Source organism: Notolepis coatsorum (genome assembly GCF_963971535.1).
Source record: "Notolepis coatsorum genome assembly, chromosome: 13".
Taxonomy (NCBI): Eukaryota; Metazoa; Chordata; class Actinopteri; order Aulopiformes; family Paralepididae; genus Notolepis; species Notolepis coatsorum.
This window is the reverse complement of record NC_140177.1, coordinates 30,777,317-30,796,956: the sequence shown is the minus strand read 5'-3', so window position 1 is coordinate 30,796,956 and position 19,640 is coordinate 30,777,317. Positions and strand designations below refer to the sequence as shown.

At 40.2% G+C, this 19,640-nt stretch overlaps 1 protein-coding gene across 1 annotated transcript; it reads right to left on the bottom strand.

The window, feature by feature from the left end:
* Positions 1 to 632: 632 nt before the first annotated feature.
* Positions 633 to 15,130, bottom strand: LOC311238988 (alpha-amylase-like; the record flags this gene model as incomplete). The annotated part of the gene is given in 10 exon segments (XM_084327205.1): positions 633 to 822; positions 1,838 to 1,963; positions 2,770 to 2,891; positions 3,403 to 3,625; positions 4,562 to 4,695; positions 6,030 to 6,239; positions 6,241 to 6,264; positions 7,449 to 7,646; positions 13,535 to 13,681; positions 14,963 to 15,130. Coding segments are annotated over 10 exon segments (1,542 nt in total).
* Between the last annotated feature and the right edge of the window lie 4,510 nt (positions 15,131 to 19,640).

Genomic DNA, 19,640 nt, shown 5'->3' with positions numbered 1-19,640 from the left:
AGAATGTTTCCTTGCAAAAGAGGCCAGACTCATGTACAGTATGTGCTATAAATGTTTCAAGAAAATTATGCTTTCAATTTACATTGGGTATGCAATCGACAGGCGTTTTGTGTGACACACACATGCGATTGGCTGCACACACACAGGAACACATACATGCAATTAGTTGGGTCGCAGATGAGATTGCGTCTCTGCGCTTGACCCATCCCGTCGTGCTTCCCCCCAACGGCAGCCGGGAGCAGATAGGGGCTGCGGCGTGGGGCCGCGCCCCGGGGACCAATCCAAGTGCTCCTGTCCGTCTTAGTCAGGGATGCGACAGCGATCTGTTGTGCATGTTTTTCCATTGGGTTTATCTTATCGGGAGGGGAAACCCTTGCGAGCACGGGGAGAACATGCAAACTCCACACGGAAAGGCGACAGTGTTAACCACTACACCACCGTGCCGCCACGATGTGACGACCCCATGGGCTTCAAGCAGGGCTACTCTACAACACTTTCTCATTTTAGGAACTCCATTCTCTCTTACCTACACAATCAGATGAATCACACAGAATAAGAGGACATATCACAACAAGTAGAGACAATTCACAAAACATAATGGATGTGTTTTTATTGTAATGCTGGATCTGCGCCTACAGCTTGGAGTCGGCGTGAATGGCCACAAAGGGGTCCTCGTCTCTGCTGCTGATCTTGAAGTGGGCGCGGCCGTCGCCCCCGACGTGGACCTGCCTCCCGGAGCACCCGCCTCCCTCCTTCTGGCCGGAAATGACATCACAGTAGGTGCCACCGGGCATGCCAGTATTCAGGGTCACGTCCAGGTCCCTGGGGGGGGGGGGGGGTTGCAGAAGGAGAGATCAAACGGATGTTGCTCCGCACGCTTCCATTGTATATATTTTATTTAACCCTCTGAGGTGTGAGTTCCCTCATAGAACAAAGTGCAAGTAGTAATGATGATAGTGATAGCAGTTAAGCAGTAGTAGTAGTAGTAGTAGTAGTAGTGAACAGTAATGAGTGGCAGGATTCAATCAGAAAGTAATAATAGTGATGATGGTATACATGGTCAAAATTTTAGTAACACACTGCACCAGAGTCTGTGCAGTGTTTATTATTAAGAGTCATACAGTCCTAACAGTGTTTATTATTAAGGGCAAGGCTTGACATTAACACCTGCCAGCCGCCAAATGCGGGTAGAATTCGGCAGTGGCGTGTAACTCCGTCACTCTTACCAGCCACTTTGGCGGGTAGACCGTGCAGCATCACCATTTTAGAGTCGTAGTGAATATAGTCTCTCTCTCTCGGAACGCTGTGCACGCTTACTCGCGTTGTGCATAATGAGTCTCTTCTCTCTCTCTCTCTCTCTCTCTCTCTCTCTCTCTCTCTCTCTCTCTCTCTCTCTCTCTCTCTCTCTCTCTCTCTCTCTCTCTCTCTCTCTCTCTCTCTCTCCTCTCTCTCTGTCTCAAGTAGCCAAACTTTATACTATAAAAACAAACTGGATATTTGGATAGAGTGTGTGTGTGTGTGTGTGTGTGTGTGTGATTTTTGGCTGGTGACTTTTGAAAACCACTAGCCACATTAGCTGGTGAGCCAAAAAGTGTATGTCAAGCCCTGATTAAGAGTCATATAGTCCTCCTAACAGTTCTCAAGTTCACCAGCCAGGATAAGTCTGTGGCTGAACGTGCTCCTCATCCTGGCTAGCTCCTCCTAGAGGGGGTGGGAGGGATTCTCCAGTATAGTATCCAGCTACTAGTGTCACTCCCCAGTACCCCACAGTTCTAGGACTCTTTTGCTTTCAAAGACCAGTGGTTATTGTGACATCAACTCATCTTAACGTCCTTACCAGTCATCGTTGTTGAAGATGATGAAACCGCGGTCACCACGTCCAAAGGCAACCTGGTTGCTGTTGTTGTCCCACCAGTTGGAATGGGGCTGTCCGTTGACCACGTTCCGGAAAATAGCCATATTCCTGCGGGATGGCGGGACAAAGATATCAGTGAGAATGTGTATTATGGACAGTAGGAGAAACGTATGAGAACAGTATTCAGGTTGAGGACAAGTGTTAAGTATGATAAGTACAGGTATGGACAGGGCAATAGTAGAAAGATATATATGGGCAATACAATTCCATCCGAGTACTGGTATGGGCAGGGTAATAGTAAAAATACATTATACTAGGGGTGTAACGATGCGACCTCACAACGATTAATTTTGATTATGATTATTCAGGCAACGATTCAATGCATCATGAAATCTCTTCATTTGACCACGATTCGATTCGATACATTTTCGATACATTTTCTATCAGTTAATTCCCCCCAAAATGTTGAATACACAAATGTGGCTGGGGGAACTGATTCACTCAGCATGAATGGACTATAGGTCAATAAAAACAATAGACAAAAAAAAAGAAAACGGTAAAAAAAATAAAAAAAAAATAAAATATTTATTTCGATTAATTTCGATTATAATCGATTCTAATATTTTCAAATCGATGCAGTTGAATCGTCACATTAGAATCGATGCATTTCGATTAATCGATGCATCGTTACACCCCTAATAAATACAGGCAATACAATTTGAACTGAATATAAAAATATGAGAACATTTTTTTAATGTATATATGGGGATATTGTGTATGGGGAAACTGTATTTAAACTCTAAGATGTATGTATGGGGAAAGGATTCAGCACTATAAGAGGACAAATCCACTGCAGTATGTAGACATACAGAATAATAAATCTAGTGAATAAGGACCTGTCCTTGTGGACTCACTTGATCTGACGCCACCTGTGTTCACACACCCAGCCGTCCCCGCAGGTCTGGTCAGGGTTGATGGGGACAGGCTTGGTGGATCCATCACCATTGCTGGGAGGACCCATCCAGTCATTCTGATCCTGGGGACCCATGATGGATACACAGTAGTTCATTTGGATGGATGGATGGATGGATGGATGGATGGATGGATGGATGGATGGATGGATGGATGGATGGATGGATGGATGGATGGATGGATGGATGGATGGATGGATGGATGGATGGATGGATGGATGGATGGATGGATGGATGGATGGATGGATGGATGGATGGATGGATGGATGGATGGATGGATGGATGGATGGAAGAATGGATGAATGAACGTATGGATGAATGAATGAATGGATGGAAGGAAGAATGGATGAATGAACGTATGGATGAATGAATGAATGGATGGAAGGAAGAATGAATGGATGGATGGATGGATGAATGTATGGATGGATGGATGGATGGATGAATGAATAAATAAATGAATGGAAGGACAAATGGATGAATGAATGAATGGATGCATGAATTAATTAATTTAACACAAGACAGTTACAGAGGTCGTGCAGAATGGCTGTAAACAATGAATACATTAAAAGGCAGCACCTTTCCGTCCACAATGTAGCGGTTCCAGCGGAAACTAGACATGACTCTGGCCACTCCGTACGGGTGGGCGAGCATGTAGGCGACGGCCATCTTGTGGAGCCTGGAGTCCCAGAAGGTGACGATGGAGCCGCCGCCGGCGCCGTGGCCTCTCTGGTTGTCGTGGTTGTCGACGAAAACGAGAGCGTTGCCGTTTGGCATGAAGCCCCAGCCCTCGCCCCAGGACCTGCACACGAGGGGGGGGGGGTAATCGAGCCGTCACCAGAACACACAAAGACACGTACAAACCCAGCGAGATGGCGCTGATGCTGAGCCCTCATTTATATTCACCAAATAAATATATATATTTAAACATATATACATATCTGTCTATCCCTTCTATATACCTACTTATACACCTGCATATATAACCCATATAACTATTGTATGATAGCATGTACAATAATGCTATATGTACCGTAAATATATATATATATATATATATATATATATATATATATATATATATATATATATATATATATATATATATATTATTCTTACCGTATATATCTCTCCACATCTGTCTGGTCATACCTGCATATAATCCTTTTTACACATCTGTACCTTTACCTGTATCTTTTACTATATCTATATCTGTACATATCCCTATACTCTTACTAGTTACACTGCTGGCCAGTATGACTACTACCATAGTGTCTTTATACCTGTATCAGTGTACAAACATCTGATTAGCACAATTACTCAGTAGTACTAATTTATATATTCTATACTCAGTTTAATCACCTGTACATTGTATATTACTATAGCACTTTACTGCTACATTTGCACTCTGGTTGGATGCCGTTACATGATGACAATACATTTTAATCTAATCTAATCTAAGGCTGTGTTACTGTTGAGTCAGCCATTCATTCAACCTAAATGTAAATTGTACTTGTATTTACTGATATTTGGAGCAGCTGTATTGTTAGCCTGCATTTTAAATCCTTATCTTATCTCACAAAACTGTTGAAACAACGTTGGACATAAGACGTTCGTTAGGGAAATGTTAATTTTGACCCGTATTTGGGCTGTTGTTTGGACGCCCGGGCCCAATGGAAGGCTAATGTAAATCAACATGTCTGGTGGGTAGACAACATGCAGATACACAGGAACATACTTGGTGTAACACAGCTTCTCGCCGTTCCATTTGCGGAACACTGTTCCCAGCTTGGCGCCGTACTTGAACTCAGTGACCCTTCCCAGATGGAAGTACTCACTGGACTTGATGGGCTCACCGCCGAGATCAATAACCTGGAAGAAAAACCAATACAGAATTCACAATACCTACCAGGCAACTTTTGTCATGTGCATTGTGCATAGCTCTTGATACAGTACGTGTGTGTTGTGACATTATGTGTTGATATTACACTCTTCCAGTCATCTGAATGATGTGGCTAGGACAAACCTGCTCTGTGACCCTTTATAATTACATAGCATGTATACAATTACAATGCGTTACAGCTTTCTACAAAATCTGTACATAAAGACATCTATGTATGCTTATCCAATGCAATAGCTTGTGCAATACACTGTATGCAAAAGGGCAACGTGCTAATCTATAACTAACGTGCATCTATTCCAGCACTTTACAATTCAAGTGCACTAAAATGAGCACATTAGTACTCTGGCACAAGCACCAGTTACTAGGGATGTTCGATATTGGCTTTTTTACCGATATCCGATATACCGATATTGTCCAACTCTTAATTTCCGATACCGATATCAACCGATACCTATATATGCGGGGTTTCCCCCCCAAAAAACACAACATTATGCATACTTTTCACAATAAATATAATAAGAATTTGTTCTTACTTGCTTGCCTGGGTAAATAAAGGTTAAATAAATGTAAAAATAAAATAAAATAAATGTAAAAAAAATTAATTTTTTTTTTTAACCGATACCGATAATTTTCGATATTACATTTTAATGCCAATATCGGTAGGCCGATAATATTGGACATCCCTACCAGTTACTTTAACACTTGTTACCTAAAGCACCTTATAGTCGTCCTATTTCCCAGTCTGTCCCCCCACATCACACATATTGTGTGTGTCATCGTCTGTTTCATACATTTTCAGTTTTTTATGGTTGTGAAGTTTGTGTAGTTTAGTAACTTGTACATGTAGTGTTGTCTGTTCTTGTGGTTATGAAGTTTGTGTACATTTGTAATTCCTGCATCTACCTGCAAAGGGACTACAGATGGAAATTTGCTTCTGGCTATAATATTAATATTTACTTGAAAATGTTCATCAATATGTAAATGGTAAATGGTGCCTTTATATAATGATTTTCTCCAAAGCGCTTTACAATTTGTGCCTCACATTCAACACACTGATGGCAAAGGCAACCATGCAAGGTGCCAACTGGCTCAACAGGATCAATTGGGGATTAAGTGTCTTGCTCAAGGACAACTTGCCCAGGAGGAGCGGGAATCGAACCGGGAACCTTCCAATTACCAGGCAACGCTCTACCGTCTGGATCACTGACGCATATGTAATGTCCCTATTTTAAATGTATATAAAAAGATCTCTCATTATATAGTAACTGAGTGGTTGATACTGAGTAGTTACTAGTCGCCGAACCTCCTGGAAGATGAAGGGCCTGGAGCCTCCAGAGAACCACTTGGTGTTGAGGTCGTGCAGGCGACCGTAGACGACCCCCAGGTCACCAGGCCACATGTGCTTACAGGCGTCCACTCTAAACCCAGCCACGCCCATGTCGATCAGCTTGTTCATGTAGTCAGCCACCTTGCCCCTGACGGAGTCCTTCTCCAGGGCCAAGTCCAGCAGGCTCACCAACCAGGCGACAATCACGCACCTGGAAGAGAACGGAGAATTTGCTTTAAATATGTAAATAAAGTACTAATCAACCACAGGGGGGGGGGGATTACATAATGTACGTTATGTTATAGCTATAAGTAATATATTTACGTATTGTATTGAAAATATGTAGTACATTTTGTACATACTGTATTCAAATAATTCTGAAAACGTTTAAGTTCCCCCGCTGGGGATCAAACCCTAACCCTAACTTTATGTCTTATCCATAACTGTTAAGCGAATGTTAAAAGTAACTCAACTTTAATCACAGTTAGATAGTGGTGAGGGCACTCGCCCACGACTGCAAAGATTGTTGGTTCAACTCCTGGTTGCGGCGTTTGTTTTGGACTTTTGCCGATACAATACGTAAATATACAAAGACCAATTATTTGAATTCAGAGTGACCTGGCCAATTTGAAAGACCTCAATCCAAATCAAATGTAGTCAGACATGTGCTGTTCAATGGGCATCTCTCATAATCATAATAATAATAATAATAATAATAATAATAATAATAATAATAATAATAATAATAATAATAATAATAATAATAATAATAATAATAATAATAATAATAATAATAATAATAATAATAATAATAATAATAATAATAATAATAATAATAATAATAATAATAATAATAATAATAATAATAATAATAATAATAATAATAATAATAATAATAATAATAATAATAATAATAATAATAATAATAATAATAATAATAATAATAATAATAATAATAATAATAATAATAATAATAATAATAATAATAATAATAATAATAATAATAATAATAATAATAATAATAATAATAATAATAATAATAATAATAATAATAATAATAATAATAATAATAATAATAATAATAATAATAATAATAATAATAATAATAATAATAATAATAATAATAATAATAATAATAATAATAATAATAATAATAATAATAATAATAATAATAATAATAATAATAATAATAATAATAATAATAATTTAGGACCTGCTATGGTAAATGGACTGCATTTTTATAGCGCTTTTATCCAAAGCACTTTACAACTTGTGCCTCACATTCACCCATTCACACACACATTCACACGAGGAGGCAACCATGCCTGAAATATCTCAATTCTCAATCAATTCTAGATATGCTGTTCAATGGGCATCTCTCATGCCACACAGTACCTGATTGACATCACCGTAACTCTCAATATTCCCGCTGCCGGTCTTGCACTTGTGATCGTTGAAGTCCCAGTGGGAGTAGGGGATGCTGGGGAAGTCCCTCTTGTTGGCACTGAACCAGCTTCCACACACAGAGTGGGTCCCCTCTCCACCTCCAGATCCACACATGTGGTTGATAACAGCGTCCACGTAGATGTTTACCTGTCAGGAGAAAAGGGTGAACTAGAAAGGTCCCTGGAGACAGAGATGATGGCAGAAAAGATCAGCCTTTAATACTAAGCATAGGGATGCACAACGCATTTGGAGCGAATGCAAGCCATAGCATTTCAATCAGACCAAAGACAATGCAACTGGCCAGTGATCATTTAGAAATTAGAAACGTAGAAAGTGTAAGAAACGTATAGTTTCTTATATCTTGTGTTAATGATATGATTTGTATTAAGAAGGTTATTACAAAACCACTCTTCTTCATATATATTAGAATTGCATTAAAATAAGGCGGTTAGGTGGCCGAGCGGAGATTGCGTTCGTCACCAGCCCCGGAGCTGAGCTGGATTTGCCTGTTCGAATCCAGCTCACAGCTCCGGGGTTGTCACCAGCTTGGCTGGCCGTCTGCACTGATACAATTGGCTGTATCAGAGGGTGGGAGAAGCTGGCGGGGTGGGTCCGGGTCGTTGTAAACAGCGACTCCTACAGTTCGGTCGGGGCGCCTGCTAAGCGCGGATTGGACGTGAGGGGGATAGTGTGGTCCTCCCACACGCTACGCCCTCTCAATGAGAATCCGCGCTGCCAGGTGAAAAGAAGCGGTGATTGGCTGGACGTGTGTCGGAGGAAGCACGTGGTAGCCTGCACTCTCCCAGATGATCTGACTGTGGGGGGTAAGTGCGCAGCGACCAGGAAGGGACTGGGAATTGGCATACGACTAACATTGGGATGGGAGAAAATCGGAGGAAAATGGAGGGGGAAAAAGACAAAAAAAAAAAAAAAAAAATTGCATTAAAATAGTCTAAGCAGAATATACTGTATTATCACTCTCAGGAACCCTTCGGAGGACCAAACGTTTTTTTCTGGAAGGCCGAATGTGGCCCGCACTCCCTACTTTTGGCCACTCTGACTTACAGTATGAAGCTCAACTGCTACGCCCGGATTCACTCAGCTTAGCTGTCAATGCTGTCGTACCCGAGCTGCCCCACAACAAACTCAACGTCCCACCTCCTGTTCGCCATTGTATCTCTGACTTCCTGACAGACAGGAAGCAGACTGTTTGATTGAGCCCATTATACCCCCTGTAGTCACTAACACAGGTGACCACCTGGGCGGCCTGCTGTCTCCCCCTCTATACTCACTATACACAAATGACTATACTGCCAACAACCCCTCCATCAAGCTGCTTAAGTTTGCAGATGACACCACACCACAGTATTAGGTCTCATCACCAAGAATTGATGAGTCCATCTACAGGAGGGAGGCGGCCCAGCTGGCGTCTTGGTGCTGCGCCAACAACCCGGAGCGCGGCGCTAAAAAGACAGTGGAGATGAGAACAGACTTCTGGAAGTGGCAGCCGGCTCACTCCCCCCCCCCCCCCCCCCCCTGGAAATGAATGGCTCAGCTGTGGAACTGGTTGAGTAATTTAAGTTCCTATGAGTCACGACCACACATCCAATTCTCTGAAATGGGATGACATCACCGCAATAACAAGAAAAGACCAACAGAGGGTGTACTTGTTGAACATCTCATCATCTACACTCACTGCACACACATCCACATCTGTACACACTCACTTTAAACAAACACTCACCTTAACACTCACTTTACTCACTTTAGACACTTTAACACTACATTATATGTATTTATCTATTATTAAAGGGATTTGCACGACATTCATACCTCATTTGCATTTGCACCTTACCCTAAGTTGTGTACCTCATGTCTGCATTGTACCTCACTGTTACTCATTTGACTCTGTATTGTATATTGTATATATGTATATTGAATATTCCTCTTTACTTACTTTTCACTTACAGTACTCTTACTTACTTTTTTACTTACTTTTTTTTTTACTGTATGAAGCACACTCTCATGGGCTCATACAGAAACAAACATTTCATCATAAAATATCTGTATTTTATTGTGATAAATAATAAAGAAACTTGATTCTTTATTGTTGGTTCAGTTCTACACAGTGGTCATTTAAAGCATCCTCACCTCCTCCATGACTGGCTGGTTCTCCTGCTCAGCGGGGGATCAGAAGAGCACTGGCTGCCTCCTATCATTCATCAAAGAACTTAACATCCTGAGAGCCAAGAGCAGGGCTGGTGGAGATCACCAGACACACCCTGGTCACCAGCTCTTCACAAACCTCCTCTCTGGCAGGCGAAGGATGGCCACACACACCAGAACCTCCAGCCACCACGACAGACTCTTTCACGAGGCTATCTGCCTACTCAATAAAGGAAGTCCTTCATTCCAACAGCCATCAGACTATACAATGCATCACTGTGCCTCACTGCATCACTGAGCACAGAGTGGCAGTTACCATCTTCCTGGACTTAGTTTGAAACAGCACTGTGTAGACCTCAGTATATTTTTACTGTATTTATTTACTGTATATTTTATTCCATTTTTATTCTATTTTACTCTACTCTTATCTTAGGCAAATTGATTTGATTTGTTTTATTATTCTTATTCGTGACCTGTTCTGTCTAAATGTTTAAATGTTGAGCGATTTGCAGTGTAAAATTTCCCACGGGATAATAAAAGTATTTCTATTCTATTCTATTCTATTCTCCTAACTGAAGATATGAACGATGCTCCACAGAGCCACATTAACTGAGCTTTGAGACATGATATGCATAATTTAAGTGCAATTATTTGGGTGTACACAGCTTACATGTACTTGTTGTATAGTATAATGTCTAAAAAAAATCTTTTTAACAAGGCATTTGCCTGAATTCTTTTTAATTATAATTTTTATTTTGTTTATTGTTTCCTTTTTATCTGTATGTTTCTTCCATTTCATTGGTTGCGTTATTCATTTTAATTGTTTTTATTCGTTTTATTTTTGTATCTTTATCTCCTGTAGCACTTTGAGATTGTCACAAATATAAAGTGCGTTGTACAGCCCTGGCCTATTTTATTTTATAATTATATTCTGGGGACATTAATGTGTGTTGTCGGGCCTTACAAATACATTTGATTTGGTTTGATTTGATTCTAATTTATTTTTATTTAGTTTATATTCCATTAAATTTTACTCCACCTTTTTATTTTATTCTACCGTAATTGTCTGTCCATTAATGTCACACCAAAAACGACCAAATCAAATTCCTTGTATGTGAAAACTACTTGGCAATAAAGACCTTTCTGATTCTGATTCTGATTCTGATTTGTTAGTGTAATTAAGTACAATTTCCATGTATAGTATCTGTAATTTACTTCGTTATTTATATTTCTGGCAACTTTCACTTTTACTCCTAAATAAAATGTATACTTTTACATTTACATTTTCCCTAAGCATATTTGATATTTGTTAGTTTTTTGGGGGGTGGGGGTTTGTGTAGTTCAAGTTCAAGTTTGTTTTTATTTGTCACGTATAAAGTACATGTACATTACAGTGAAATGCTTGGTTCTGTATGAGCCCCTGAGAATGTGCTTCATACAGTAAAAAAAAAGTGAGAGAGGAATAACAATATACAATATACAAACTACAGTACAACCTAAGTACAATGAAAGTACAATGAACAAAAAATGCAGACAATGAGGTACAAAAATGCAAAAAGAATATATACAAAATACAAAATGTTAAAAATTAGGTATGGATGTAGTGCAAATCTCTTTTAATAAATAGATAAAATATGGTGTAGTGTTAAAACATATAACGTTAATAACATTAATAACGTGTAACAGCGTGTATTCAAGAGCTAGAACCCAAACGCAGACAGGGGAAGGGAAGCCTGGGCCCCGTTCCATGTACGTGGTTCAACTAAGTCGATCAACATGTCCATTATCCAGCTTCAGTTAACCCGATGTTCAAAGCCGGGATTTTCCTGTTTCACAAAGGAGGATTCAGTCTCGTTAACTCAAGCCAGACTTGAGAGTCAGGCTCAAGTCAGGCTAGATGCGCGCTCCCGTTTTAGGTGGAAAGCCAGCACGTATCGATGGCAGAGACCCTGATTCTCAACGGCATTGATTGATTAATTGATTTAAGACTTTATTGACAGATTGCAATAGGCTCAATCGCCTCGCCGACAAGTTAAATGCGTTATCTATAGGCTAATTCTAAGTCCCTCATTACCTCAATCAATCAGATTATATTTCTTTAAACTTGCCTGCTGGATTGAATAATCAAATGAGATCTTGCTAGCGAAAGTTATTAGTTAACTGTTATACAGAATTACGATACGGCTCTCTTACCCATTGATTGATGTATAGTCAATCTTTTACTTATCTTCTCTGTGGTGTAACGGGTTCTTCTTTTGACTTTCACACGGACGACCGGGGTTCAAGGCCCTAGTCTTTTCCTTCTTTTTGCAATATAGGAATAATTCAATTTGGTGCACGTTGAGAGCTATATAAAGAATGACATCCTCAATGCATGTAGATTTATAATATTTTAACTTAAAACCAGGCTACTTTGGCGTATAATCATTAATATTATATTCAAAGAAATCATATTGGAAACACGGGGATTTGAACCCCGGTCGCTGAACTGGCAGGGATGAGCACTACCGCTGGGCCACTGGGCCAGATGGGATAAATTCATTGTTTATACATTAATGAACGAGAGACCCGTGTTTAGAATATCCGTTGTTTTGAATGAAGTTTATCTCTTTATCCCCATTCATTAATGTGACGTCAACGGCTCATTCAATTTCTCAAATCCGTCAAACAGCGCATCTCATCAGACATCTTAATCCCAGTTACAATTAAAATAACCACATCATGTGTACATCGCACGAGCGAGCGCCACCGTCGCCACGGTATATATAACGTGCATTATTTAGGACAAAGTGAATTTAATATCAGCATTTTGGGTCTATTTTACATTTCAAAAGCCCCCTCTGGAAGAATGGAGCACAAAAACGTAATTCAGAATGGTATAATGCAGATCGTAGACTGTGGGAATAGTTTCAGGAAACGGGCTGTCACTTCTTTGCGGGGGCGTGGCGATAGTTCAGGCTAACTTGAACTTGAACTCTGCTTTCGAGCAGGCTCAAACTTTTGGATATGTTGTCATGGTGATTTGGGAAATCCAGGTACATGAAATCGGAAAGTCAGGCTAACACAGTTAGCCTGATAAAGTTATCCGGCTAACTCGGTTATCCCGGTACATGGAACGGGGCCCTGGTGGCTTGGAGGTGCATGGCAATTTGAGGAATCTTGCCTGGAATGTCCTGGAAAAGTATTAACATTTTCGAAGGTGTGGGAACCCTGAATATTATGCTTTACTGTAAAGTTCAATAAAGTTCATCATCAAAATTCTAATTTTTTTTATTTTTTTTTTTACTTCTAATATTTTGTGCATTTAATATGAGAAATTTACTAAATACAGTAAATATCAGATACTTAAAAACTTACTCAAGTAATATTCTCAAAAGTGACTTTAACTTCTACAAAAGTAATTTTCTGGCAAGATACTTTTACTCCATATCGCTTTCAGGTCAAGCGCTGTTGATAGATATCTCCTAATGGCGTGTGAGAGGTTGTATTGATAGATATCTCCTAATGACATGTGAGAGGTTGTATTGATAGATATCTCCAAATGACATGTGACATCACCGTAAAGTTGATAGATATCTCCTAACGATGTGTGAGATGTTATGTTGATAGATATCTCCTAACGATGTCTGAGATGTTATGTTGATAGATATCTCCTAACGATGTGTGAGATGTTATGTTGATAGATATCTCCTAACGATGTCTGAGATGTTATGTTGATAGATATCTCCTAACGATGTGTGAGATGTTATGTTGATAGATATCTCCTAACGATGTGTGAGATGTTATGTTGATAGATATCTCCTAACGATGTCTGAGATGTTATGTTGATAGATATCTCCTAACGATGTCTGAGATGTTGTGTTGTTTACCCCGACATTGTTGCATCTGGTGATCATGTCCCTCAGCTCGTCCTCGTTGCCAGATCTGGAGCACAGGTTGTAGCTGGTTGGCTGATATCTCTCCCACCAGGGCCTCCAGGGGTCGGTCACCACAATGTTGTCGTGAGGAGGAGAGATCTGGACCGGTCACAGGAACAACGATGAGCATGAATACGATAAGATATTGAGCTGAATTAAAGGAACACGTCAACATTATGGGAAATGTGCTTACCATCTTCTCCAGAGTCAGACAAGAAGATAGATACCGATTTCCTCTCTGTGCGTTCAGTAGAAAAGTATGTGGCTGCAAGCTAGCCTAGCTTAGCACAAATGAATGGAAGCAGATACGGACCACTAGCCTAGCACAAAACTCCGACCAGCACTAGTGGTCCGTATCTGCTTCCATTAATATGTGCTAAGCTAGGCTAAGCTAGCCGGATAGCTTTCTACTGAACATACAGAGAGGAAATTGGTATCAATCTTCTTGTCTGACTCTGGAGAAGATGGTAAGTGCATGCCCCATAATGCCGGCGTGTTCCTTTGCTGTAGCTCTATTTTCTGAAACTTCGCCTAAAGGTCCATGCCCAAGTAAATGGAAGATTGCTCCACTTCTACAAGGTTCATTTGCATGTTCTTGGTATCTAGGTACATCTAGGGACCAGGGGTATGTATTCCCAGTGTCAGAAATATTGTGTTTGTTACTAAATTGTGATGAAACAAAGGAGAATATAAATTATGATTTTCTTGCATCTTTGCAAGTGATTAACACCATGTTACAATTGTGCAACCACCGAGCTCGCTCACTGAGCTCATTCATCCCTTTCTTGAGATCAAGTGTACAAAACATCTAAGCAAATTAATAAAGGGAAGATGATTAAACAGATGGATTTGTATATACAGTAATAAATTATAATCCATTTGAATTATAAATTCATATTTGACCTTGAACTTGACCTTGACCTTATTATAGCCAATTCATACATCTATGGATAGGGGGAAAGCTCCTCTTTCCAATGGAAGGGTTAGATCTGGATTTAGTAATTTCCTCTCGGTTTTACGATAAAAGAGAGAGAATTCGAATTTTTTCTATAAATTCATATTTTCGGTAAATCTTAAAAACATTGGTAAACAAACGTAGTGCTGGAAATATACACCTTGACTGCTGTTTTGATAGGGTTAAGGTCTTTACTCTTGGCTACATTTGAAAAATAAACACAACATTAATTAATACGGTCTGTATTGATCGATTTATGATAAAAAAAACAGGAGGGGGACCCTACAGCTTAACAGGTTAAGAGAAGCACCTTACAGAATAGCTAAAGAAGAATCTTCTATCTTCCTATTCAGGCTGTTCTACGTCTAACGCCTTCAAAGCACCTGGACTCCGCCTTCTCTCCCAAGCCGTATAAGGCTACGTACCTGAACTCCACCATAGCCATTGGGAGCCAAGAAGCGCTCGCACTCTGCTGCGATATCCGCCCAGCGCCACTCAAACAGGTGGACGATGGCGGTCCTGCCGTGCTTGGTGTGGGGGTTGTGCTGTGCCACGCAGAGCCCAGAAAGTGCCAAAAGAATCAACAGCTTCATGTTTTCCCTGGACGAGAAAGAGAAGCAGATACCGAACCAAGGACCCCCCCTCATCGCTATTTATACACACAGACAGACCCTCTCGCTGGGACCAATGGGGGACCTTCAGAGTCCCAACATCCAAAGTAAACTTTGTGTCCCACCTGGTAACAGGTGTTGCTCTAGCAACTCTTTCTCACCACTTGTGTTGGAGCTACCAGGAAGAAAAAACTATGCAAACAAAAGTTGGGAATCAGGAAAGGAGAAATATCAGCGCTCAGGTTGTATACAGTGGTACTTGCATATGAAAGACCACAAATAAAAAGGTTCTGAATGTGGCCACGGCCGTCTTAACACTAAACCAAACATCTTCAGAAATACCTGTTGTGTTCCAGCTGATATTACTGTCATGAGCACATTGCATATTACCACCCTCAAACATAATGTTACCATTCATACAGGGATTACTAATATATCTTGGTCATATCTATAGAACACATCTATCTATATAACTATTCTTCGGCAGGCCAATTTATTTCCTGAAATATGTATCCATTAGAAAATGCTTATTTTGGATAAATGGCTACATTTATGTCAGTCATAACCTGTGTATCCTTGAGACCAAATGGAATTGGAAGGCATTGGGCTCTTTTACAAGCACCTGTATTAGAGGAAATAATAACAAAGTAAAAGATATGCAATTTCCTTGACATTTTATTGTCCTCTTGTGATACCCTTTTCTTGCATACAGTATATTAAAAACAGGATTTGTGGCATTAAAATGGAAGGTAACATGCAGGGAGTTCCCAAAAAAGCACTCAATGGGTTTGTCATGACTAGGCTGTGTTATGACATTGAGGTAAGTATGGACCTGTTTGTCCTTGTGTGACCACATAATGTCACTTACCTTAATATCTGAGCTCCCCTGTATACAGGACATTTACAACAACCGGTGCATCAGCCAGGCCTGGAGGATTATAAAGGACCCCAGCCATCCCAACAACAGCTTGTTTCAACTGCTGCCTTCCGGGAGGCATTACCGCAGCCTCAGAGCCAGGTCCAGCAGGCTCAAGGACGCATCAAGCCATCAGACTGAACAATATCTAACAATTATGATTTTACCCTGTGTTTTTATGTATTTAGTATTTTTAAGTACTGTACGTGCATTTTATTCTACTGTTGCACTTTTTATATCACCACTCTCAGCACTGTCACTTTTTCTTAAATCACTATTATGCTGGTTTTTATAGTGTTTTTTTTCATATATATTATATTGTGTATTTTATTGACATGCTAGGTCGAGGGGGCAAGACCCAAGCATTTTGCTCTTTTGTATGTGAATATGACAAGATGCAACAATAAAACCAAATCTGAATCTGAATCTGCGGTGCATGAGAGAAAGTCAACACCTGTAACGATTAACATCTTCCAGGAAAAGGGATGTGAACATATTACCTAAACCAAGTTAACGCTGTGAGTAAACAAAACATGAATGTTTTCCCACAAGGGGCTTGACTTTGACCTTCGTGCTCAGCATATCTAAGGGCAAAGGGTCAAGTTGCATCAAATCACAAAGGAGGACATTTAAAATAGCAATTACTCACATAACAGACATTATGTGTAAAAGAAAAGAAAAATAATACAGTTGGAGGTGTGAATGATTAAGCTTTCACATGACATGCAAAACATCCATGTATAGAGTGGTATTTAAAGATTATTTGAAAGATAAAGCACAATAGGTTGTAGAGTGAAGGAAGGCAGTCACACAGTATAGCCTTGAGGCAGAACATATTTACTTACAGTATAAAGCCAGTGTCTTCTTCAGGGGATGAGAGAATATTTTTGCATTGATGCTACGAGTGTACAGTAGCTTCCTGCTGCATCTGTTGTAGCTGTCAGCACCTGTCCAAGGCCGGTGTCTGTTGCCCTATTGCTTTTCTCCAGAAAGAAATGCACAAGAGGCTGCCCTAGATTGTCAGAATGTTTTTATTTGTATTGCCTATTGCCTATATTTATTGTAACATATAATATAACCGATAAGGTATACAGACAAAAAAATCGAATCTACGAATTCCAATCTGGCTTCAGAACATCCCACTCCACTGACACATGCCTTCTCTATTTGAACGACCACATCAAACAAGAGGTGGACGCGGGCAAATACTGCGGCATGGTCATGCTGGACCTACAAAAGGCCTTCGACACTGTCAATCACTCCATTCTGATTGACAAGCTAAAAGCAATTGGTTTTGATAGTTTATCAGTGACCTGGATGCAATCCTACCTGGAGGGGAGAGAACAGATGGTGGAGGTAAACGGTACTCTATCCCCCCCCTCACAGTGAGCTGTGGTGTTCCACAAGGAAGCATACTAGGACCGCTACTGTTCCTATTTTATGCAAATGACATGTCGTCAGCTTGTGACTGCAACTTGTTCCTGTTTGCGGACGACTCAGCCCTGCTGGTCTCTGACAAGAACAAGTTGCAGGTTGAAAAAACCCTCAGCTCGGAACTAGGCAAAATCTGCATATGGCTTGCTGATAACAAACTATCATTACACATGGGCAAAACAGATTCCATTCTCTTCGGTTCAAATAACAAACTCAGCAAGACCGACGGCTTCTCAGTTACAGTGGGTGACAATATTGTCACAAGGAAAGATGAAATTACCTACCTGGGTTCCATCCTAGAGGCAAATCTTTCCTGTGACAAAATGGCATCCAATGTAAAAAAAGTCAACCAACAAACTAGATTCTTGTACCGGATCTCCTCTCTGGTAAACAAGAATACCCTGAAGACTCTGGCAGGAGCACTCATTCAAGGGTACTACGACTATGCTTGCACCTCATGGTACCAAAACACCTCAAAGGCGCTAAAAACAAGATTACAAACATCACAAAACAAACTGGTCAGACTTCTACTTGACCTTACCCCTAGAACCCACCTCACCCCTGCCCACTTTGACAACCTAGGATGACTTAGAGTAGACGACAGAGTACAGCAACTTCCAATGGGCCTGGTCTACAAGATACAAGATATGTATATACTCTGTCAGGATCTATGGGTAACAGTACTGTATATTTGAATATCGTATATGTCACAAATGTAACAGTACTAAATACCTGTATGTCCCTATGTCATAAATGTCAATATGAATTTAAAATGGGGGACCCTGATGTAAACAAGACAAACGTCTTTCTCTGGTCTGCATCCCCTTAACAATTGTGTGTATTGAGCCGTACTGTATTGTACCCATTCTGCAATCTGTTAAATAAAGTTTTCATTCATTCATTCATTCATTCATTCATTCATTCATTCATTCATTCATTCATTCATTCATTCATTCAGACCCTCATCTTACACTGTTTATCTTTCTCTTATTCTTATATTCAGATCAAATTTTATTTATGTCTTTCTACTATTATCCTGCAGATGCCTGTTTCCACAAGGGGATCAATAAAGGAATATCTTATCGTATATTATCTTATCGTATCTTATAATATCGTATCTTATCTTATCTAATCTTGTGTTGTGCAACCATTGTGCAATGTATTCTACCCATGACTACCTACCTACCCAGTGTTCGAATTATGAGGGGGCCAATGGGGGCTCAGCCCCCATAGCTATAGTCTGAGTCTATAGCTATAGTCAAGACCCCCTATGGGGGTCTCTCAAAAAAATTATATAATTTTTTTTTATGTACGAATTAGTATTATTTATGTTACCTAAATAAATTGTTAATAGATCATATTTTTCTTTTCAGTTTTTAAAAGAACAGAGTAATTAATGTTGTGGAATAGGCTGCATTTCACCTCCCATATATCGCCCATAAGTTTAACGTTACTCCAACCTAGTGAAGAAGAAGCAGCAAGCAGCTGATGTAAACAGAAGGCTGCCGGTCCGTGTCCTGCAACTGAAAACATAAACACTAAACAGTACGCCACATGCCGCCAAAAAAAAGGCTCAACACGCCGCAAGGCTGTACAAAGCTGGACAGCTTTGGTTTTATAAAAAGGCCAAAGACGGACTCTGTTAGTGCAGCAGCTAGCAGCGCTACTGTCACTGAAGTTGACACTGCTAGTGCTAGTACTAGTGTTAGCTCTGCTGCTCCTGAGCGCAGTGCACCTGTTATTGTTACCGCGCCGGTTGCCACTGCCAGACCAGAGTCTCCACCACTAGACCTGGACTGCTACTCAACCACCACAATGCTGGGGTCCGAGTCAGTGGAACTTTTGGAAAAATAAATATAGCTGGTTATTTGCCAAGGAGGGATGCATTGGCTGCCTTCCATGTAAAAACGCCAAGATATTGTTAAATAAATCATTTGGAGCCCATTTGGCAGAGCAGTGGATGAATGGGACTGTGACTAGCTCTCAGAGCAAGAAGTTGAGGAAGAAAATATACTTGCACAGTGATAGCGTTGCTCATAAGCAAGCTATAGAAATAGAAAGTCAGAACCAGAAGGAAGTGCTTCCAAGAAAAGTGAGCAAAATCACATCTGCTTTGCTCAAGGAGACAGCCAAGTTCATTCA